The 24,047-nt window shown below is 50.4% G+C and overlaps 1 protein-coding gene and 1 pseudogene across 7 annotated transcripts; one reads left to right on the top strand and one right to left on the bottom strand.

Annotated features, from left to right (window-relative positions):
• The first annotated feature begins 5,515 nt into the window (after positions 1-5,515).
• LOC147529343 (epidermal differentiation-specific protein pseudogene) lies at positions 5,516-7,007 on the top strand (annotated as a pseudogene). The gene is made up of 2 exons (XR_015222249.1): positions 5,516-5,558; positions 6,262-7,007. The product of XR_015222249.1 is annotated as an epidermal differentiation-specific protein pseudogene (transcript).
• Positions 7,008-8,903: 1,896 nt separating this feature from the next.
• Positions 8,904-21,473, bottom strand: PEX5 (peroxisomal biogenesis factor 5). Of its 6 annotated transcripts, none has more exons than XM_086613925.1 (15): positions 21,320-21,473; positions 20,884-20,966; positions 20,548-20,680; positions 19,723-19,857; positions 18,687-18,792; positions 17,405-17,495; positions 16,950-17,066; positions 16,471-16,563; positions 16,175-16,294; positions 15,473-15,616; positions 11,290-11,360; positions 10,900-11,115; positions 10,594-10,759; positions 10,250-10,407; positions 8,904-9,894 (listed from the first exon to the last, which is right to left on the bottom strand). In XM_086613925.1, exons 1-15 carry the CDS (start codon positions 21,471-21,473, stop codon positions 9,693-9,695), a joined length of 1,989 nt encoding a protein of 662 aa, XP_086470051.1. In that variant the 3' UTR covers positions 8,904-9,692. The 6 variants fall into 6 exon arrangements, with proteins under 6 accessions (XP_086470051.1, XP_086470117.1, XP_086470186.1 ...); XM_086613991.1 differs by having other exon boundaries at positions 20,884-20,948; XM_086614060.1 differs by having other exon boundaries at positions 20,884-20,919; positions 21,324-21,473.
• Positions 21,474-24,047: the final 2,574 nt, after the last annotated feature.

The following is a 24,047-nucleotide window of genomic DNA, read 5'->3' as shown; positions in this document are numbered from 1 at the left end:
CATTTCTTTGCTGCTTAAGGCCCCAGGAAGCCTCCGAATCTCTTCTGGGAGGTACCAGCAAATGGAAATCTGTGCTTTGAGATCCTTATACCTCCAGCCACAGTGCTCCTCAGTAGCTTTCATACTTGTCAAGGAGGTGAGTGTGCTGCTGTTGTATACTCTGCTGTACCACCACACTTTCCTCATCTTGAGCAGCGGAGCCTCAGTACGATCCTGGATTTTCTTGAGTTACATCCCCCTGATATCTCATTTTGGGTCCCAGGCTCCTACCTCTTTTGCCTGTGTATGCTGAGAGTTGTAGAACACTGGAACAGGTTGCCCAGAGAGGTGGTGGATGCTCCATGCCTGGAGACGTTCAAGGCCAGGTTGGACGAGGCCCTGAGCAACCTGATCTCGTTGGAGATATCCCTGTTCCTTGCAGGGGGGTTGGACTAGATGACCTTTGAAGGTCCCTTCCAGCCCTAACCATTCTATGATTCTATGAAGTCTTTCCAGTCTAGAAGGGGCTCAGACCAATCCTCTAGAGGTGGTGACCTGAAGTGGATGTTCATGGAAAGAGTGTAAGGGGAACCATGTAGTGGATACTCTCATATTCTCTAGGAATCTGCTGCTTTAAAGACTGCCTGACCCAGAAGTTGCATCACTATGTTTGTTTTGTAGCCTTCAGTGAATTTATTTTCTGCCTGTGTTGTCTTGATTTTTAAACCAGGTGGTGCTTGTGGTCTCTCCAAAGTCTTGTGGATGCACAGAAGCGCTGTGCTTAGGTATCCAAAGTATTTTCTGCTGTTTTAAGCCTGCTACCTCTTCCTTTGTGGTCTCCTTCTGGTAGTGTAAGACATAGCCAACAACATGGTTCCAGTACCGTCCCTGTCTCCCCAGGGAGACCCCTTTCCTGCCCTCTGTACCCCACACTTCTGCATCTTTTCTACTTTCACTGTATTATTACCATTATTTCCTTCATGCCCTAAGCTGCCTGGGGGCCCTGAACACAAACACCGTGCCTCTTCCTGCTCCTCTGAGCCAGGCCCTGATCCTCGGGAGTCTTTTGGCAGGCAAGTCTGCTGAGGAAGGACTGAAAGCAGCACAGCAGCTCTCCCACCTGCAGCAGCAAAGCAGCAACAGACACAGCCCAGCAAGACAGACTTTGTCAGAGCAGACTCTGGCAACTTATAGAATGAATCACAGAACGGTTTGGGTTGGAAGGGACCTCAAAGACCATCCAGTTCCAACACCCCTGCCATGGGCAGGGACACCCTCCACTACACCAGGTTGCCCAAAGCCTCAATCCAACCTGGCCTGGAACACTTCCAGGGATGGGGCAGCCACAGCTTCTCTGGGCAACCTGTTCCAGTGCCTCACCACCCTCAGAGGGAAAAATTTCTTCCTTGTATCTAACCAAAATCTCTCCTCTTTCAGTTTAAAGCCATTGCCCCGTGTCCTGTCACTACACACCCTTGTCCAAAGCCCCTCTCCAGCTTTCCTGTAGCCCCTTTAGGCACTGGAAGGTGCTGGAAGGTCTCTCTGGAGCCTTCTCTTCTCCAGGCTGAACAGCCCCAACTCTCCCAGCCTGTCTCCATAGCAGAGGTGCTCCAGCCCTTGGATCATCTCCGTGGCCTCCTCTGTATGGTAGGCCCTTGTTCAAGTAGGCACGTGCTCCCTTGCTCCGACAAACCTTTCACTGGTCACCATGATACTTAGTACGGCAAAGCATCGTCTGGTATTTTCTGGTGCTTTTGGATACCTGAGACATGTGAAACCTTAAAACTCTGTAACTGGCCACGACTTTAGGAAGAGTTGTGGGTCCAGAGACTCCCTGACAACCAGATGCCAGAGAGGTGGGGGTTTTTTTGGAAACTTCTCAGTTCCTCTGTTGCATTTCTTAAGCAGAAGTGACACCTAGCGCTGATCGAGGACAGGTCCGTGTCTGTCACACTCTTGCTTGGACTGCTCCTCTAAGAGGTTTAGGAGCACAACTTGCTGATAAATCACGTGAGGAACGAAACACTGGGTGCATTTCTTGAACATGTGATTTCTGTGAGCTGGAGGGGCTTTCTCAGGCAAACATGCTGCTGTGAAGCTGGGACCTTGCATGTTCCTGTGTTGCATTTTTGGGGGCTGTTTTGTTTGAGAATGTCAAAAGTGAGAAAGAGATTCCCTCTTTGTGATGAAGAATTGCTTTACCAGCCCTTACAACTCCTAAGAGTAAAAAAACCCCCCAAAAAAAAACCCTGTCCAAACCAAAGAAATCAATATCCTGTTGCCTTGAGTCCACAACTACCAGATAAAATAGCGATCAGAAGCTGGGGAGATGCAGCTCATGTCTGATTTTATTATTTTTTTTAATCCCCTTATTTTAAAGCAAGGAATAAAAAGAGATGAGTAATTACTGAGATACAAACGAAGGTATCCACCGTGGCCAAGAAGGGTGGGAACACAAGAGGATGGAAGGGGGAAGGAGCTTGTTAGTTTGATTTTTTGACTGTTTTCCCTTTTGCAGCACTGTGCAGTGGGTGCATATGTGGCACCCACAGCTTGAAGTGAAATTGTTTTATCACCCTGCAGTGTGGTTCAAATAGACTCGGGCAGTGTGGTGATGATGAAGCCAACCACGGAGGAAATAAAAGTAAATAAATGCATAAGAGTCTTGATGTGTTTAGAAATGATTCTGCAAGACAATAAAAAAATAAGCTCACTATTAAACCTCAAAAAAAAAAAAAGTGAGAACCAGTTTTATGAAAAAGATAAAAATCTTTTAGTCATTTTTGCTCCAAAACAGAATAAGTCTTCATCTGTTCAAGTGGTTCTGCACATTTTCAAAGACTGCGTGTTCATCACTCCTCTTGCTCCCTCTTCTTTTTGTCTGCGGAGGGCAAGAGAGGAAAAGAGGTTCAGGTTTTGAGATGCTGCTATTTCTGTCAGAGAAATGGAAAATTTCAAAATGCTGCTATTTCTGGTGGAGAGGGAAGTAGGGGGGTGTCGTGGTTCAGCCTGGCCGGCAACTAAACTCCACACAGCTGCTTGCCCACCCTCCCCCACCCCCAGGGGATGGGGAAGAGAATTAGAAAGGAAAAGAGAAGGAGACCCGTGGGTTGAGATAAGAACATTTTAATACTACTACTACTAATATATGAATATATACATATATGTACAATGATAAATATCTACAGACAAGTGATGTACGGTGAAATTGCTCACCACCCCTTGACCAAGGCCTATAATAAGGAGAGTTGTGGACCCCTCCATCCCAGTCATGCTCCCCCTTATCCTGTTGTGCTCCTGCACACTGGCAAGAACATGGCAAGACGAAAGGTCCTTGAGGTCTCAGTGCCAACTACAAACACCAGTGTGTTATCAACAGTCTTCTCAGAACAAGGCTCAGACTGAAACCAAAACACAGAGTTCTTCCAGCTGCTAAAAAGAAGAACTAACTTTTGCAGCTGAAACCCAGATGGGGGGAAGTTTGAGAAAAATAATTCCCCATAAGAAAACAAAAAAAAATTTTAAAAAATCCCAAGCCATGAATATTTCCAACCTGCAGCTCCTATCCCCACCCTGGGGTATTCTGTTTGCTCAGTGGTTACTCCCTTGTGCATGAAGCAGCACATAAATGAGACAAGTGGCACTGAAATCCGTTCAGTTTTCAATCCAAGTAACACATGGAAAGATGGTCATTACAACCAGGAGCTCGCTTCTTTCTGTGAGCTTGGGAGTATTTGTACAGTATTTGTCATTATATATATATATTTATTTTGTTTTTTAGAAACACAACTAAATAATTTCATGAGTAAAATACACTAGCAAGCTAAGAAGAATGAATGTGGTTCAATGGCAGCATAAATCCATGCTCCTCTAGGCTGTTTTAGTCCCTCTTCTTCTAAACATTCCTCCCTTGGCTGTGTTTGTTCTCCCTTCTCTTGCCATGCGGTGGGCACCAGGCTCAGGAATGGAATGGGGCTTCCCCTTTCCACCAGCACTGAACTGGGGGGTGAGCTCACTGCAAGAAACGCAGCCGTGCCGTGAAGGTGCGACCTGGCCTTGCAGCAAAGCTGCTTTCTGCTAGAAAGTGAGGTTCTGCTGCTCTCCTCCAAACCCCAGGATGCAAATTCCAGTTGCTCTGCTTCCAGCCTCTGCAGAGCAGCAAAAGAATGAACCATGTTGAAAAAAATCCCAACATGTATTTCTGTGCTGGCTCCGTTCTGTGGGCTGGGACACGCCGTGGGCTCACCGAGCACCGGTGAAGGAACCACAGCATCCGTGTCCTGTTTTACCAGCTCTGCGTCCCTGCAGCTGCTCAGATGGCTACATAGGTGAGAAGAGGGAAAGAGAATTTTGAAAAAAGCTGCTTAAATGCCTCCTCTGTCCTCTGGATATCTCACACAGGAACCCTTTGGAAAACTAACGTTGTGTGTTAGAGATGCTTCCCAGGTAAGCCGGCATGTAACCTGCAGGAAGCAGAAGAATTCTACAGCCCAGGCATCAGAAATTGCTTTGATGTGGTTTAATTACTGCGGTTCAGTTGGCTTCTGGAGAACAAAGACAACCAAGAACCAAAGTTCTAAGGTTTATTGAGATGCTCCCTCTTCGATGGACTTTGGAACCAGAGCAACAAGACGGCTGGTTGTAGGAAAATCAAAACCAAAAATAAAACAGTTGATGATTTTTGATCCTGGACGGTAATATCTGCCACTTCTCATTTTTTTTAAGCAGGATGTTTCACGAGACTTCTGTGCCGCTATAAATGCGGCCGAGGGAAGCACCTCTCGCACACGGCAGCGCCGGAGTGCAGGAAGTGCCACCGGCTCTCCCCGTCCCAGCAGCCGACGCCAAGGTGAGGGGCACCTCGTGCTTTTGGTGAAAACTTGCAAAGGCTTCTTGGGCAGCGGCTGTGGAACACAGCTGGACAGAGAGGTGCCAGTGGTGGGATGAGCTGCAACAGGTACCCGGGGTCCGCGTCGGGATTTGCTGGCACTGAGCGCGTCGTTCAGGGGGTGAGAAGAAGCTGTGGGACAAGCACAGCTTCCAAAGGGAGAGGGTGCAGAGAGCCATTGCTACGGCATTCCGAGGAGTCAAAGTGAGGATGTTTTACAAATTAATGTGGGGCACAGGGTCTTCATGTTGTGTCAGCAAAATCAACTGGCTTCTTCTTATTCCTGCTTTTTCTACAGGCAGCAGGTCATTACACGAGTGCTCAGTCACTCAATAAATTAAAGTTTGGGTAGCCACGGCCTCCATAAACCAAATTATAACTGAGAAAATGCTTAAATGTTTTTCATCACATAGTGAGATTATTTTTTTTCTTTAAATATTGATTATGTTGCTCACGTCTTACAATTTTAGGCGGATCTGATCTTCTCCCATCTCTTCCCAGAATCAGCAGGAGTAACTGTGTCTTTCCCTCAGATATATTTGCCCCGAAATGTAAAATTTGCTCCGATGACTGTTGGTGATTCAGAAAGGGAGCTGGTGTCTTCATCGGCCGCTTGCTCCTGTTCCTGCGGCTGTTGCTAATAAATGCTGTCATTCTTGATCTGATTCCAGACAACTCCATGAGGAATTAGGTAGGAGTATTTGCTACAGTGCTACGACAAGGCATTTACAGCCTGGAATTTAGTCTGACTCAAAGAGCTGATGCTTTGAACTTCGTTGCTTCTCAGCTTCTGTCGAGAACGGGAATCTCTTGATTTCAGTAGAATTTCATATAAAAAGAGAAATAAGGTGTTTCAGTGAGTCTAAAAGTTCAGTTCTGGCCTTAACAGAAGAGAATTTTTTCATGTTTACAGTACAAAATGCACTTTCCTTTAGAAAGGAATTGAACATCTCACTACTCATAATATGATGTGGATCATGAAATCTGCTCCAAACAACAAGCACCAATCTCTAAAATAATTTTCAAAAGCTGTGTCATTTATCAACCAAAAGATTTATCATGAGTTAGATATTTTATTTCGTTATTATTTAGGATACGCCAATAAGATGTTGAACTAAGTGCTCAGATGTTCCTCGTACACGAACATAAACCAACATCCACGATTAAATAAAACTGGACAGTTTTTGTGTACATACCTTGTCTTACTTTTTTCTTCCAAATTCAAATTTCTACATCATGCCCTTCGGCTTTTCCAGCTTCTGCTCCATTTATTCTGCTAGAAATGTTTCACTTGTCATTTTTTTTCCTTTTTCCCCCCCCTTTCCAGTACATTTTGTCTGGTGCAAAAAGGCTTCTTACAAGCATTGGTCATTTTGTGTTTTCCTTTTCTGCAGGCTGTCATCCAGCACCTACAGCAAGAAATCCAAACTAGAGAAGTCCTGCCGAGATGGGAAAAATCATCCTTTATGAGCATGCCAACTTCCAGGGTTACTCCAAAGAAATCACCCAGGATATTTCCAACCTAGGATATGTAGATTGGAACGATTGTGTCTCCTCAGTGAAAGTGATTGGCCAGCCTTGGGTGGCTTATGAGCACCACAAGTACACAGGCCGGTTAATGGTGTTTGAGGAGGGAGAGCACAGCTTTGTTGGCAGAGAGATGAATGACACCATCACTTCTCTGCAGATGATCACTGAAGACCTGCACAACCCCCAGATCACTCTCTATGACCAGCCCCACTACCAAGGGAAGAGCAGGGTGATAAGAGAAGCCACCAACCTGGCTCGGGGGTTCGACAACGACACCACGTCTTCTCACAAAGTCCAGCGAGGGGCCTGGCTGCTGTGCGAGCACAGCGATGGCAGTGGTTTTCGCTACATTGCGCGAGAAAACGAGCACCTTCCACACTACGGGGCCATCAGTTTCAACAACAGCCTTTCGTTCCTGCGTCCCCTTCGCCCCGGCCGGAGCTATTAGGCTGCAAACCCCGCAATGCCAAAGGAAACGCAGCCCCAGCAAGGAAACTGAGACCTAGATCTCTGCCTGTGCTTGTATTGCTTTTTTCCCCTGTGTCACAGACATCTCCAATAGGAGACCCCTCTTTCATGCTGCTGTTGCCAGATGCACAAACAAAATGTGAGCACACAGCCAGTATTGCTTACTTTGCGATCCGTTGCACAAAGCTCGTGCTTTACCACGGCCTCTGCCGGTTGTTGTGTTCCACTTTGTGTTGCTGCCATTAAAGAAGCTTTTGAAAGCAACAATCAGTCTGTTTATGTGCTGTTTGTGGTTTAATATCGGTAATTGTTGCCCTTCCATGATGTATCTCTATGAATTCAGAGAAGGGTTCATGCAATCCCTTGCAAACTCTTTCCAGGGGTTTCTCCTGAAAGGTTTTATCTCCTTCCCTTCTCCCTTGTCAGTAACATTGGGTTCAGGCTTGACTTCAGGCTTCTCCAAGTCCTGGAGAGCGTGCTGAGTATTGCTGTGATCCTGGCCTAACTCTCACCTGGAGACTTCACTGAATTATCACAAGCTGGGTGGTGTCTCAAAGTCTTGATCGTGCTAATGACATAGTCTTCTACTGTCCCCAATTACATAATCAAACAGAAAGTTTTGATAAATTTGAATGGATTGACTGGTTGATCACAATAGGAAAACCTGTCTGTTTTTTTTAAACCCCCTTTTATCTTCACACGAGATGAGGTATCGTTTTGAAATCACAGTGCAATGGAGAACGCTTACTCACCCTTCCTCTTCCACCAGCCACCTCTTTCTCCATACCTCTACTTCACAGGTTTGTTTTTCTCTTGCTACTGCAACAATCAGGAGCAGAAAGTGTGTGCAGAGAACAGCTCTTGCCGTGTGTTTTGGGAGCTCCAGCTTCCCTCGTGTCTCCCATCCAGCCCTGTGGCACTGAAACCTGCACGCTGCTCCAAAATTGCCGTGATGCGAGCGGAACAACGTGGGGCTTGTGCTGTCTAAAAGGAAGGAAGCGCTGCTGCGTCCTGCTCAGAGATGTGCCTGTTGGCTTTTACTGATCTCAGCCCTTCTTGTCAGATTCTTCACTGCTCAGCAAAAGAAAACGTTAGTGCCTGTGCTGTTCCCACCTGCTGTCCTGCTGTTCTCCCTGCCCCAGTTCTCTGCTCTTGCTCTCACCACCCATTTCCTTTGCCTCTTCCCTGCACAACACTCCTCTTCGGTCACGCTCCCATTATCACATCTTGGCCTTCTCTTTTGCTCATGCTCAGGTGCCATTAATGCTCCTCCTCTCCGTGGTTCATAGCATCACAGAATGGTTTGGGTTGGAAGGGACCTCAAAGATCATCCAGTTCCAACCCCAGAGTGTGCAGCTTTCAGTGCCACGGGGCTGGATGGGAGACACAGGGGAAGCTGGAGCTCCCAAAACACATGGCAAGAGCTGTTCTCTGCACACAGTTTCTGCTCCTGATTGTTGCAGTAGCAAGAGAAAAACAGACCTGTGAAGTAGAGGTATGGAGAAAGAGGTGGCTGGTGGAAGAGGAAGGGTAAGCACTCCCTGCCTAAGCCCCAGGTCTCAACACTGCAGCAGTCAGGTTCCTCAAAGAGGTGATAAAACGTCACACAATTTTCCTCATTGCAGATGGCAAGAAAAGGAAAAAAAGCTCTTCACTGACCCCTAAAACTAAGGAAAGAAACAGAGCTTTTGGCACAGGGAAGCTCTTCTGCTGGCTCACAGAACTGCACCCTGAGGCTACAGCAAAAGGAGGTCCTTCAAGCTTCATTTGCATATGAGCTATCAATAAAACAAAAGCTAGGTCAGAAAGCCAGACAGAAACTGAGAGACTGATCTGTCTTCTGAAAACCCCCCCGAGATCTCTACCACCCACTGCATGCAGCTCCAACAGAGGCACAGAGAAAGACGTCGGTTTGGCAATTTTAATTCTCCCCCCTTTATTATACAAAATACTTTACAATTAAAAAACGTTTTCCCCAATAGAATCATATATAGATATTTATAATTAACAAGATTCAGTTACACACGAGATGGGGAACTTCTGCACAAAGGAAAACAACGACAGATGATCAAGGGAAAATTAAGACTCGACCCTTTCCCTGCCATATTCCGGAAGGGGATGTTACATTTTAGGCTTATTCCCATCACCTTTGCTGAAGTCTGAACTCTGGGATCTCCTCTCACCCCAACAGGCCAAGGGCCCCCACCTGTGTCCCTAGCATAAGTACAACACCCTGCTCTTTAAAGGTTCATGAAGAGACACCAAGAAACTAGCGTCTGGCTGTACCATGAAGTTACCAGTACCCAGAAAAGGGGACTCCTGCCCCCAGTTTGCCATAGCAACCCACATATACACACATGCAAGCACATCCACGGGGGAAGCATGCTCAAACCCCAGAAGTTTTCACCCTTTCACGAAACGGCAATCCCACCCCACCAAAGCAACCTGCGCTGGAGATGCACCCAGCAGGTAGGTGGTCTCTGCAGAACAGCCATCATAAGGTCTCAGCCAAGCTGGGTAACGCTGCAGATGCAGTCTGGCAGGAGGGCTGGATCTTGCTGTCCTCCCCACTTTGATCATCTGCCTACCAGCAGTGTCGGTCACTCGTGGAGACGACAACGTTGAACAACTGGGAGACGCTCAGGCCACAACAGACAGGTAGGGGAAGTCGCACACGCTTCAGCAGGAGGTCCTTGAAAAAACAGTTGCCAATGATCTGCCCTACCAGAGCAAAGATATGTGTGAGCCCTAGGGAACGTGTTCTCTCTAAGGAAGGTCACCGCTGGGCTGGGCCAACCCCGCACTCACAGGGGAGCCCGTCCCAGAGTCACTGCTGGAGGCCAAATGCCTGAAGCAATGTGGGCAGATCACGGGCATCCGCTGCCCCGTACAGGTCACTCTGCCCCAGCATGGAGAGGGCCATGCGCAGGGTGCTCCAGATGTTGTCAGACATAGCGCCTTGCTGCCCCCGAGGACCTCGGCTCTTCTGCTGCATGTGCAAAGCCTCTAAGAAGTGCTCCACAGCCTCACTGTCAACATGAGAACACACACATGCTTACTGGAGAAGATGGTACATCTCGTACCCCTTCTCCCATTTGCTTCTAAAGTACCTCCCCTCCAAAACAGTTTCTTCTTCTTCACCACATCTTGCCCTGCTGCAGAACCAGAGATCCCCCTTTTCCCTTTTAACAGAAACTGAAGTCCAGGTGGCCCCTACTCCAACTGCATCTGCACGACACCGTTCTCAGGGCAGAATCCACAGACTCACCCTACTGTCCTACGCCAAGGGAAGGCTGCAGGCAGCGTGGCGCTGCCCCAGTAGTCTCTCCCACAAACACATGCACACTCATGGGTCACAGCAGACCCTGCCCATCCTATGCTCACCGGTGGGCGCCTAAGTTGATGCAACTGATGCCCAAGTTGTAGCGAGAGCGGATGTATCCTGGCTGGAGCTCCAGTGCCCGACGATACGCAGCCACAGCTTCCTCACTCCGATTCCCATTGGCTAGGGTAGCACCCAGCTTGTTCCATAGAAGATGGTCCTGAAGGTGAGGAGCAGAGAAAAAGGGCTGAGATAAACTGGATCTTTTTCATCTCCAAGCCAACCCTCCCTTCCCCACGTGTCTGTCTTACTCCTCCACTCCAAAGCTGTACCTCTCATACAAGCAGCACCTCCACCCAAACCTTCACCCAGAAACCTCCAGCATCCACAGTCTGCCCTTTCTTACATTGGGGCGCACGCTGAGCGCGGCACTGAAGCAATCCACAGCCTTCTCGTACTCGCCACTAAGGTTGAAAAGGACACCCAGGCCACACTGAACATCAGGATCCACAGTCGAGAGGTTACTGCGCACAGCTGCCAAGAACAGCTCTTTCACCTCCATGAACAGCGAGCTGGAAAAGCACAGAACAAGCATACTGGGGCACTGCGGAGAGAGCTAGCCTTGGGTTGCTTCCTCCGCTCCCGCCGGGACCAGTCCCAACCCTCCAAGAAGCCTTTCAGCTGAAGGCTCCAACTTGTAACCCTAACTCACTCAGACAGCACGGAACCCAGGACACGCTTGGAAGGTCCCAGGTTTGTCCCTGCGACAGTTTCCTCCGGCTTCTTCTCCAGGAGGTGGGCATAGTCCGGTTTGTGGCGCAGCCAGTCCCGCAGGGTCTCACACGCCTGCTTCTGCAGGGACTCGTTGGTGAAGCTGACCGCTAAAGCCATAAGCGCCGTGAGGTTCCCAGGCTGCAGTTCCAAGCACCTGCAGGTCAAAGAAAGAAAAGTGAAAACGGTATTTAAATCAGTCTTGGAGACACCCAGATGCAGGAGGCAACACAATCAAGACAGAGCACGCCATGCTAGCCACATGGTCTTTCTTTGTGGCACTCTGCACTAGCCAAGGAGCCACGCTCAGAAGCTCTTCTGCAACACTCACTGTCTGAGGGCACTGATTGCCAAAAGCTCCTGTTCATTCTCTGCTTGGGTGGTTCCCAGATATTGCCAGGCCTGGAGAAGACAAAGATGCACAAAGTCAGACTTTTTCACATCTAAAGAAGAAGATCAGCCAATAAACCACAGGATAATCCTCTGTATCATCCTACACATTTTTAGAGTGAGACAAATATATGCACGTTAGTCACAGAGGAGTTTCTCTCGAAAGACCTACAGTCTTCATGGCACACAGGTCCTCAAGGCCAACAAAACTGGTGGTGCCATAGCAAAAAGAAGTAGTGAATGTCTACCTGGAGATTTATCATAAAGCAACTGTTGGCAGTTTTCATAGATTTCATAGATTTCTAGGTTGGAAAAGACCTTAGAGATCGAGTCCAACCGTCCCTAATCCCCCATTAAACCATATCCCTAAGTAGTTCATCCACCCTATTCTTAAACACATCCAGGGATGGGGACTCGACCACCTCCCTGGGCAGCCTGTTCCAGTGGCTGACAACCCTTTCAGAGAAGAAATACTTTCCAACATCCAACCTGATGTATCCTGGCTGGAGCTCCAGGATAAAAAAAAAAAAAAAAAAAAAAGCTTTTTTGTGCTTTTAAGTCACAGAATCTCCACTTTTAACTTCTAACTGTGGCCAAACTGCAGGGGAAGGAGGGAAAAGCAGAACAAAATGGCATAGCAGTAGTGCTAATAATGAGACTCCCAAGGTAGGCAGCTGTATACACCTGTGCAGTGGTCCACTAGCAAGTGATAATCTTGGGGAGTTGACCATCAGACCTGAAAGTAGAAGTGCTGTTATTCTATCTGCAATCATCGTAACACCAGTACATGAAAATCTCTTTCACCTCCAGGCTTCTGACACAGGGAATATCTAATGAAGGCACTACATCCAAAGTATCTGTCCAGTTCATGTTGCTTGCTCAACAATAGGCTAGACAGTTGGTGGGACTGTCAGCGTGAAGTACCTGGTTTTTTGAACGTAAGTCACAAAATGCAGCATCCACTGCCTCAAGGAAGGAACGTGTTTCATTAGCAAAGACCCAGACACACTGCACAAGCCACTCCAAGCAAGAGGCAACCCACTGCCTCAAACCTCTGATGCCTCACCACACAGCCAGCTGCTACTCGAGAGCTCATCAGTGGTAACTGCCCAGTGTCCTGCGGGCAGAGGAGCTGAGATTCAAGGCACAGCTGTGATTTGGACCAAAGCAACCCTGACATGTCCTTCAGAGCAACTGTCCAAGTCTATCTGATCACTAAACCACTTGTGAAGCCTCGACTTCTCCTGTACTTTCTGTAGAGTCACAGCAGAAGAATTCAGAATGTTTTCAACACAGCTGGCCAGAACTGGCCTAAGGTTTCTTCCCCTCAGGTTTCAACTGCCTCTCCATTATAGAATCATAGAATCACAGAATGGTTTGGGTTGGAAGGGACCTCAAAGATCATCTAGTTCCAACCGCCCTGCCATGGGCAGGGAAATCCTCCACTACACCAGGTTGCCCAAAGCCTCATCCAACCTGGCCTTGAACACTGTCAGGGATGGGGCAGCCACAGCTTCTCTGGGCAACCTGTGCCAGTGCCTCACCATCCTCAATGTAAAGAATTTCTTTCTTATACCTAACCTAAATCTGCCCTCTTTCAGTTTAAATCTGTTGCCCCTTGTCCTATCACTACGCACCCTTGTAAAAAGTCCCTCTCCAGCTTTCCTGTAGGCCCCCTTTAGGTACTGGAAAGCTGCTATAAGGTCACCCCGGAGCCTCTTCTCCAGGCTGAACAGCCCCAACTCTCTCAGCCTGTCTTCACAGCAGAGGTGCTCCAGCCCTCGGATCATCTTCGTGGCCTCCTCTGGACTCGTTCCAGTAGCTCTACGTCCTTCTTGTGTTGGGGACTCCAGAGCTGAACACAGTATTCCAGGTGGGGTCTCACGAGAGCTGAGTAGAGGGGCAGAATCACCTCCCTCGACCTGCTGGCCACGCTCCATTACGCTAAGCGTGCAGCCCACACTGCCTACGAGAACAGAGTGCTCATTCTAAAGGAACACCAGCGGTGCCTTCTAAAGCTGAAGTAGATCTCTAAAACCTTTGCTTACTTCTCACCTACTCCCAGCACCCTAGAAAGTGAGATGTCTCTGTTCCCAGAAGCCAAGAACCTCTGTTCCGAGAGGACACGCATCCAAGACTCAGGATTAACAAATTAGGTATTTTCCAATCATACACAATTAGCAGAGTGTGATAGTTTGATGTGTGGGGGGGTGTTCTGGTGGCAGGAGAGGGGATTTGCTCCCTGTGCCACCATATCTGAGTCCCATCCCCCCCGGGGGAGGTTGAGCCAAGGCGGCGCCTCTGCGAATTGCCCTATTTAAGTTGGGACAAAGGGGCGGGAAAGGGCTTTTTGCTCAGGAGCGAGGAGAGGGCAGGAGGGCGCTGCCCTCGCTCCCGGCTCCCGGCCGAGCGGCCGCTCGGGCCCGGGCCGGCGCCATGTGCTCAAGATGGCGCCGGGGGAGCCGCATGGGGGACTCGGTAAGCACCCCACTCCCGGGGTGCCCACCGGGCCGAGCTTCCCCAGAGAGGATTAATATCTAAGAGAAGACAACCACAACGACCGGGTCAGCAAAGATGGAGCAGGAGGAGGTGTACTGGAGCTGAGGCTTCCCTTGCAAATCGGTGTGAGATGGCAGGCGGCCCCCCTGCAGCCAGGGTGTACTCGGCGGGGCAGCGACCCACTCGTGGCCTGTGGAGAAACCCACGTCGGGAAGGAGATGCCTGAGCCCAGGAGAGGCCGTGGAGCAGGGGATGCGCGACCAGGTACTGTTGATAATGGGGCATGGAATGCACGACGAGGTCGTGGAGGCATCTGGAGACCGTGGGACGACCCACGCCGACGCGAGTGGCAGCAGCGCCCTAAGAGGCCGAGACTGGTAAAGCCCGAACTGGTGCGATCCATGGGGAAGGATTGCAATCCTGCGGGCAGGACTTACTTTGGAAAAGTTTGGGGACTTTTTCTTTGTGAGTAGGGGATCCACCGAAGCAAGGGAAAAAATGGTGTAAAGACTCCTCCTCCTTTAAGAAAGGAGCGGCAGTGAACAACATGGATGAACTGACCTGTACTCCCCCATTCCCTGTCTCCCTGCGCCGCTGGGGGGAAGACAGAGCCAGGAACGAAAGGAAAATAGGGGGTGGGGAGGTGTTGTTTTAAGATCGGGCCTTGTTTTCTCTTTCTCCTCTCAAGTAACCGGTTTCGTTCCCTTTTGTCTTTTGTTTAGTAACTGTTAATAAATTGTTTTGTTTTATTAAGAAAGCCTGAGTCATGTTTTGCCCGAGACCATGTTTGGTGGGTGCTCCCGCTCGGTTCTTGTCTCGACCCTCAGTCCAAAAAAAAAAAAAACCCACGACACAGAGCTTGAATCAGACACACAGAGAATTCAGCATCTCTGGGTCCTTGAGGCAGGCACTCCAGAAACGGACAACATGGGTGCATTTGCATTCTTTCTCCTGAGAAGATCCACATCCTCTACCTCTGGAGAAAGGCACGCAGACTATTCCATTTCTCAATCCATCCTGCAGAAGCTGAAGTGCTTTACAGAAATAAGTATTCACTGAATTAGGAGCTGGAAACTCACCTTCAGTATAAAAATCATTCTCTGGCCCACAGCTTCAAATGAAGACTGTGAAGACAGCCAAGTCATCTCACTCAACCCTTCTGGGTTACACCATCTCCTGGCATTTAGATGGAAGACCTAACGAGGACTCCTAATCTAATAAGCTGCTCAGAATTAGTCTTTAATATAGATATTGAAAGCAGTTATCTGCCAAAACATCTCCAAACTTGCAACCCCAATAAAGACTTCCACAGAACTCAAGAGATGAGAACTCCTTGTCTTAGCTCCATGCACAGTCCCACGTGCTCCCAAGATTTTACCCAGCTCTGGGCCAGAGCCTCTGTGCGTTTTGTAACTGACCTTACAGTCATAAATCTCCTCGCCCACAGCCCTCCTGAGGATTCACATGCATCAGCCACGTACCCAGAGCCAAGGAGATGTTTTCATACACCCTGCACAGCTCCTAACACAGAAGTGAGTCTTCTACACACCCCCTGAAACCTCACAAGGGAAGGATCCAAGCAGCAGAACACCTGGCCAAGGCCTGTTACCTCTGCTCTCACTCACCTCCATATGATCTGGCTTCTGTTGCACCGCAGCTTCAAAGAGCAAGACAGCATTGGGGAGGTCACCTTCCTCCAAGCGCTTCCGCCCCTCTTCAAAGGCATCCGGGTGATCCCTCATGGGATTATCTTCCTCAAACTGGTAACCCTAGCAGGGGAGATGGACAGGGACTAATGCTGGGAGACGGGCTCGGGGAGAAAACACTCTCTGCTGTACAGCACAGTCTAGTCTTGCTGCATCAGAAACACTCAAACTGCAGACCAGCCAGCAACTCGTCCTCTCTGCTAGCTTGTAGCAGATCAGAGAACAATGGCTCTTCTCCCCACCTGCTCTGTGCTGAAAAATTCCCCCAAACCAGACCTGGAATAAGTTGCAACAGAGATCAAACATTCGGTGTGGGTCCTAACAGCTTGCGGGGGGGGTCAACAACAGTTGCACTCACTGCAAAGAATCCCAGTGTTAACTGGTAGTTGGTGTTGGACAAGAACTAGACAGCGTTTGCAGACAAGCACAAGCAAAAATCGTATTTGGTCAACCCCTAGCTGATCTGGGATGAGGGTGCAAGTGACAGCAAAAGCCCAGTGTGAGCGGGAATCCTTGCAGAATTCGGGGTCTGCGGAGCTCACCTGGGAGGCAGACATACCGCCGGTCTCCTCAAGGCAGCTCATCACAGAGCCAAGGCTGAGGGACTCTGTTCTCTGTTACCTTGTCATACGACGAGGAGCTGAGGTCTTCGTAATCAGAGAGCCAAGGGTGAGCCTCTGCATCTCTCTTGGCCATCTCCTCCCATTCCGCCTGGAGTTTGTCCCAGAAGTCCACGTCTGACTGAAGGCAGAACGGAATGCGACCAGAGTACCTCGACCACAACCTGAGCTCCGCAGACACCCCAGAGAACACCCTCTTAACTGTTTCCAGCCCTCCTCACAGCACGCAAAGGAGAAAGTCAACCCTACCGTGGGCTCTCAGTTGGTACCCCAGGCCTCCCCCTCCATCAGCCTTACCTCCACGGCAGTCTTTGCCTGCTCAAATTCCGTATCCAGAGCCGACAGGTTCCCAGATCGCGCAAACTGATCCACCCAGGCATCAGATGCCCCCTGGGAGTTTGGAAACAGAAACACATGCTTCTTTTTAGAATTTGGCAACCTCAGGGCACATCCCAAAACAGCAAGAGGGTCTGTGACGAGCCCTCCTCCCCCATCAGCAAGAACTGATGGCCTGGAAAGTGGAAAAGAGTTCATTTAGCTATCCCCTTCCTCCCAGGTGCTACGGGAGATGGGAAAACTCACGCTGCCCAAATACCTTCCCAACTTCTGGCTAGAGCCTGCTACGAAGAGCCCAGCAGCACCTCCCTCGCCTCCCCCAGCCTAACCATTAGTAGAGCATTGCTGAGAGTGGGACTTGCCGTTCTCCCTCGCTCCCAGACTGCGAAATCTGGCAAAAAGCTTTCCTCCTTCAAAGCACACAGGGCTGGGGCTCCTACCTGCTGCTGTATAAACTCAGCTGCCCATTGCTCTGCCTGATCTTGGTCTCTGTGGGTCACCTGATTAGCTTCGATCGATACCCTCCCATCTCCGATCTGGCGGACAAACTTTAGGAACTGTGGCAGAGAAACGAAACAAGGGTGGAGCTGGGTAGATGCTTTGGCAACAAGCCCTCTGCCCATGCCCCCCACTCCTTCACTAAAAGGACTTCTCTCTGCAAAGTGAGCACAAAAGGCCCAAAAAGGTGAGGAGGACGGGACTTCACCAGAGTCACGTGGTAGAGATGGATCATATCTAGAGTGGATTGTAGGGTTCAACTTCTAGGAATCAGGGGAGAAATGGAAACATGGGACAGCAGGAGGCTTTATTCCTTTACTGTCTTTCCCCTTCACAATTCCTCCACACCCCTTACTCACACTAGATATCTGTCAGCCCCAGTCAGGGAATTTCTTACCTCAGAATTCTTGAGTTTTGGATCATCCACTTTAGAGAGGAAATCACTAACAGTTTTCTTAAGATCATCCTCAGGTTGATATTCCTCATACCTGTGTTGAGAGGCAGTAAGAGGGAAAGAGACAGTCTGATACCAGGCAATAGTGAACTCTTCCACTAACAACAGCCTATACAATGGGCCAGACAACAGTATTGAGGGATACAACCCCTCCTCAAAGACTGCAGTTCTCCTAAGTGATTCCATCTATAAAAATTCAAAATTACTACTAGGTTAACTGCACAAGTGACTGACAAAAGCAGGGGCAGAATTAAACAACTACACTGGCAGCACAGTTCTGCAGAACAGTCTGGATCCCTCAGCAAGCTCACATGCTATCATTGCAAGTTTTAGCACTACCAAAAACAAGGTCATGTATCTACAAACTAAGTAGGTCGTACTCATGGAAGAGGAACAGTATCTTGGAAAACCATCAGCTCCACAGAGGACTGAGGGCTCGCAGCAAGCACACAACTCCATATGTTGTCTGGCTCACACCAGGACAGGACCAGTTCCAGGTGTTACCACCACATTCAGTCTTGGTGAAGTCTTTGGAACGGGCAGCAATAACTCAGGAATGTCTATGTTTGCAGAAAGGTATCAGAAAAGGCAAGAGCCAGGAGGAAGGAGAATCCAAATACGCAAAATCTCTTTTAGGGAAAGATCTAAGAAGCCCAACTCGCTTCCTTGTGTTTTGCTTCTTTAATGGAAAAACTTGACTGCAGTCAACAGGCACCCACAGAGAGGAGATCCAGACTGTTCTTTAATTTACCACACGAAAATAACATCTGGAAGGCTGAATCTAGAAACATGCAGAGGAAAGGCTTGATGTGATTTGCCAGATAGGGAGAATAAAGCAATGAAAGTTTACAATTAGTAAGGTCTAGAACTTGAGATCTCCAAATTTAAGAAAGCATCTGTTGTGGAAGAAAGTTCTGCTTGATCAGGAGTTCCTGAACTCACTCCTGAAATCGCTTTAAGGAGCTTGACATTAGGCATGAGATTCAGTTAGCCTACACTACCACAACACCTCCCTGGAAGCAGAACACGGAAAAGCTAGGATCTCTTAAGAACTTCAGTCTCCAAGCACTGTTTCCTCCTTCCTCTGAAACCAAAGGCCTGAGAACATCAGTCTAGGTTCAAGGACTCAAAAGCATTCAGGCCACAGCAGATTGCTGTCACCTACCCAAATTCACCCCAGCGAAGTGCCGAGCAGCAGCGACGAGCCTCAAGAAGACAGACTCACCATTTATCCACCGACGACAGGTCTTCTGATTCCCCAAGCCACAGTTTCTCCTCCGACTGCTCCAGGTATTCTTCTGCCCACTTGGCAGGAGACTCAGACAGTGGATCTGCACAGGGCATCAGGAAGAATGGGGAGAAGAGTAAGACAGGCAGACCATCGCTCAGATTAATTTCAGATTTTGCTCTCTCTACTTGACACACCGTTAGCTAGCACACGGAGAAGACCTCTTCAAAGAAAGCTTGTTTACACTCGATTCTTCTAACTTTGTTTATTCTGATCTGAAAATCAAACCTTGGGTTCAGACGGTGTATTACAACAGATGCCACTGTGGTGCCAAGAACCTTCGGATTTTCTACTTCAATTTCGCAACTTATTTCTCTGCTCCACGCAGGATACAACGCAGGTCAAGAAAATCAGTAATGCATTACAAGTCCCTGTCAAAAGCACAGCCTACAGAGCACTAGGTTTTCACCAGAACCTTCTCAAAGACCTTGGTAAACACTGATTTATGTTCCCAGAAGTGTAAGGAGTGAACCTCAAAGAATGGACTACCTGGCTCTCTACAGTGGCCACTCCTGGAGAAGAGAATAGCATCTACTTGAATTTTACTCGTAACTTCCAGATTAGGTCACGGATGGTAACAGGACCCTATTCCAGCCCCAGCCCTACACACAATGCAGCACAACTTTTCAGATAAACTACTGGCTTGCTTGAAACAAAAAGCTTAACCTTTGGGCCAGAAACATTCACTTTGCACATTTCCAAGGTGCAACATCCCTCCACCTCCACGAAACTAACAAAAAGTATTCGGCCAAAGCACACTAAACAATATTTACCTTTGTACTAAAGGCAAATTTAGCCTTAAGAGAAGGAATTAGAGAATATGTAAGCAAGAAACAGCACCAGACTGTCTCCACAATTTGCATTAGTTGAATCATCATAATTTGGCTCCAGTTTCACATCCAGTAACTCTCCACTATACACAGGCACATGGCTGGGCAACGTCTTGACAGTAATTCCAAAAGGGAACTCTCACCTGTCACTTCAGCAATGAACTCCTGTGACCAGTCAGCCTCATTGTAATCTGAAGAGGCGTCACCAGCACTATCTGCTGCAGCCAAGAATTCCTGGGTCCAGTTTTCGGATAGTGCCAGGGCTGCCACACCGGGAGCTACAAGCAAAAAAAAAAAAAAAACAAAACAGAAGTGAAGATCGGAGGACTCAAAGGCATCATTTAAGTGTCCCAAGATAAGCCCAACATCGTCTCTGATCTTTCCCCTTCTTTGTTAGAATAAAATCACAGAAAAATTCCACTTGGAAGGAATCTCTGGAGGTTGCTATTGTTCTTACAGCAGGCTAACACTAGAACTAGAGATTAGGCTGCTCAGGGCATTCATCAGGTCACTTCTGAACTTGTCCAAGGCCAATTCCCCAGCCTTTAGGCACCTGAAAAAACCTCCAAGGGAAGGAATGTTTCCTTACATCTAGTCGGTTCCCCTTTCCACAAGTTGTGTCCATTGCCCCTTGTCCTTTTGTGAAGATCCTGGCCGTGGCTGCTGAAGACAGCAACTAGACAACACACACACTCCCCCCCCCCACCTGTTAGTCTCCTCTTCCCCAGGCTGAACAACCCAAATTCCCTCAGATTTTCCTCTTACACCATGTATTCCAGTCCCTGAACACCTTACTGACCTCCACTGGACTTGTTCCACTATGCCGGTGTAACTGGGAAGCCCAAACGTGGCAACAACACTCCAGATACAATCTCACAAGTGCTGAATCGATGGGAACCACCCTGCTAGGAGCGTGACCATAACACCGGGATCTTTTCCAGCTCTCCACCTACTCTAGCTCCGCTCACCTCGCTGAGGGGCCTGTCGGAAGTTTGACTGCTCAATCTCTTGCATCTCGGCCAACAGGTCATCCATCTTAAACGTCTGGGGGGCACGGGACAGTAGAGGGGCATTTTGCTCTTGCAGGAACTCTCCAACCAGCTGCCGAAGATGGAGATGGATTACAGACATAGCACAGAAGACACTCGTAGCATCATCATTTCGCTCATGCTCATAGCAGAGCCACGGAGCACGAGCGGAAGCAACGGGCTCGTCAGAAGGAAAGACCAGTATGAGGGAATGGGAAAAACATCAAACGGCATTGAGGAGAAGAGCAGTAAGGAGATGCATCCATCTCTTCCTACCTCATCTTCGGTGGCCACTCCCAGCGGTTTGGATACCTGCAGGGAATCGGAGGTTACCCCAACAGCTTTGATGCCGTACCCCTCTCCGCACACGGCCCGTGACCCAGTTTTACATCTTCATCTTCCTCGAGCTCGGGCTGCCGGCATTCTCCCGCATCGCCCGCCTGCTTCCGTGGAAGCAAAGGGAACAGGGAACCTTGAGCGACCCTGCCCGACCTCCCTCCCACCCTTTCTGGCTTAGCGCCCGCGACACACACACAGCCCCCCACGGCCACCAGCGCCCTCCCAGTGCCCCGAAACGCGGCTTCCACCAACAGCCCCCCCCACCCCACAACCCCGCAGGGGCAAACCGGGTCACCCCGGGGGCTCTTTCCCCAGGACCCTGCACTTATCCGCGCCCCCCGGCCCCCTGCCCAAGCCGAGCGACCGGCACCACTCACGGCTGCAGCTCCGGGCGCTGCCGGGGCCCAGGCCAGCGGGCCCTGGAGCCCTTCCTGCCGCAAGGCTTTGTCCCGGGTGAAGTGGCCGGCCAGCTGCATGAGGGGGTTGGCGCCCCCGCACTCCGGCTCCACCAGCTCCCTCATGGCCATGGCACCGGGCAGCGACGGAGGGGAGGGTCGGCGCCCACCGGGCCTGCACCTGGCCCCGGGACGGCACAGTCACCGGGAGACAGAGCGACCGGGGGCGCCCCGGGGCTCAGCCGCCACCCGCCGGTCGCCTTCCGCGCCAAGGCGGGCGGGGAGACCCCGAGCTCGGGCCGGAGCCCGGCTCAGAGGCGCACCGCGACGGCGCCAGCTCCGCCGCGGTCCCCGGGCGGGGGCAGCTGCCATGACCGGGAAGAGTCCGCCCCCCCCCCCCCCCCCGCCGCCACCGAGCCGGCCCAGGAGACGACACCCCCCCCCCCCCCACCACCACCGGGACAGCGAGGCCGCGGCCTCCCCGACGCGCCCCGCGCCCGCGCAGCGGGACCCCCGCGCCGCCCCGGCACCCCCCGCCCCGGGCGGGCGGACGGGACGGGACGGGAGGGGGCGGCGCGGCGGGGCCCCCCCCCCGCCCGGCACCGTACCTGGGGCTGCCGGGGCTCGCGCGACTCCCGGCGGGGGGGCGGGGCCAGCCCTTAAAGGGCCAGGCGCCCCGCGAGCGCCGCACCGAAGCGCCTTAAAGGGCCAGAGTCCCGCGGGGGCTGTCCCGGCCCAGGCCCGGCCGCTCGGGTCCCTCCCGCCGCCCGCAAGCTTCAGGGGCGGCCCGGCGCCGTCCCCCCGCCCCGGTCGCTGCTCCTGGGCCGGTTCCCGAGCCCGGCGCTCCCGCGCTGGCCCAGCACCGGTGGCGGAGAGGACGGGCACGGCAGCACGGGCTCTGCCAGTCGCTGCTGCCTGCCGTGGGAGCGTAAGCGGTGCCTATAGGGTACATACATCTAGTGCACGATGCACATAATAACGTAAAACTATCTCCCCGAGTCAATAAATAACGTTGCACAGCTTCAGAGCGGCAGTTCCGCGGCGTTGGTGTCCTGTTTGCTGCTCATCTCGGTTGAACTGCAGGCACCAGTGGGCGATTTTTGCGTTAACGAACTAATTTAGCACTGATTTTGGCACCCTACAGATGGGCACGGGTCTCTGGCCTGATAGAGTCCTTGTAAACGCACGTGGAGAACAGGAGGTTCTCGTAGCATCCGTGAAGGGCACGCGTTCATCTGGCTGACGGACTACTTTATTACTTGCTTTGGGATCATTAAAATGTTGCAGCTGGCAGTAACAGGTTAAAAGTGCCTGCAGTTAGCCGAAAAGTATGTGATGGCTTCAGACAAGCCGGAAAAACAGCAACTCCTTTACGGTTTTCCGTCCTTCTACACGGATGATTCCAAAGGAAGAGCAAATCCCCTAGAAAATTGGAGCTTGTTTATGGATAGCCTCTAAAAGAACAGGAAAAGCACAAGGAAGTGTTTTTGCATGATGTGTGCTGCCTGCTGTGACATCAGGGTGCTAGAAATAAATCGTTTTCAGAATCAAATCCCATCTTCACCTTTTTGAAAGAAGTACGTTCCTTCGCAGGGTCCTCTCCAGACTTCCCAGATGCGGTTCATCTACCTGAAAACTGATGTCTGCTGCTGGTTTAGACACTATTCTTTGGCAGTCAGTCTTCTCGACTGCTCTCCTTAAAGCTTTGAAGTGCCTATGACACCCACAGCCCATTCTGTGCCAGCAAGTGGTGTGGCTCAACAGGAGCAAATCTTCAGAATGATAGAAGTGGGGCTGGAAACCCAACATCCACACCCAACGTGTCTGGAGAGCTTTACTTTGGAGTATGTCTTCCCTGGTCCCACAGGCTGCACACCAGTTAGTGGCTGAATTGCATGAGGTGTGCTCCTGCGTGTGTCACACCTGAAAGGAACCCAGTTTGCACACCCAGACTGGTCTGCAGTACAAACCAAAGCCCAGCAAGAGGGAATTTCTGGAAGATTTGCTTTGAAAGCGCACTTGGGACATCCATCCAGGCACTGCTGTGGGTCCGACCCTACATCTGGGCAGCATCTGCATTCAGATGGCGACACTTGAGAAGACATTTACATAGAATCATGGAATGGTTTGGGTTGGAAGGGACCTCAAAGATCATCCAGTTCCAACCCCCCTGCCATGGGCAGGGACACCCTCCACTACACCAGGTTGCCCAAAGCCTCATCCAACCTGGCCTGGAACACTTCCAGGGATGGGGCAGCCACAACTTCTCTGGGCAACCTGTGCCAGTGCCTCACCACCCTCAGAGTGAAAAATTTCTTCCTTGTATCTAATCTAAATCTGCCCTCTTTCAGTTTAAAGCCATTGCCCCTTGTCCTATCACTACATGCCCTTGGAAAAAGCCCCTCTCCAGCTTTCCTGTAGGCCCCCTTTAGGTACTGGAAGGTGCTGGAAGATCTCCCAAGGAGCCTTCTCTTCTCCAGGCTGGACACAACCACTCTGACCCGCGGAGGCCGAGGTGGCACACGCTATGGAACACTGAGGATGAGGCAGGAACGCCTCCGCTCTGCCACCTCGCCATCCCTGCCTCGCTTCCCCCCCCCGCCAAACAGAGTGGAGGTTTCTCCACTCCCTTATTTCTTTTGCGGACGAGCCTTGAGCGGCTGGTCGAAAAGAGGGAAAAAAATCTGCGCGGAGGGAAAGGAGCGC

The sequence above is a fragment of the Tauraco erythrolophus genome, chromosome 1, assembly GCF_009769465.1.
Source record: "Tauraco erythrolophus isolate bTauEry1 chromosome 1, bTauEry1.pri, whole genome shotgun sequence".
Classification (NCBI taxonomy): Eukaryota; Metazoa; Chordata; class Aves; order Musophagiformes; family Musophagidae; genus Tauraco; species Tauraco erythrolophus.
This window is presented reverse-complemented; position numbering and strand designations above follow the sequence as displayed.

Coding starts and splice junctions, on each gene's coding strand:
- PEX5 (XM_086613925.1), bottom strand. CDS start 21,473: ATGGCCATGAGGGAGCTGGTGGAGCCGGAGTGCGGGGGCGCCAACCCC. Junction 20,967..21,319: donor GCCCGGAGCTGCAGCCGTGA/GTGGTGCCGGTC, acceptor CCGTGTGCGGAG/AGGGGTACGGCATCAAAGCT. Junction 20,681..20,883: donor GAGTGGCCACCGAAGATGAG/GTAGGAAGAGAT, acceptor CATCTTCGGCAG/CTGGTTGGAGAGTTCCTGCA.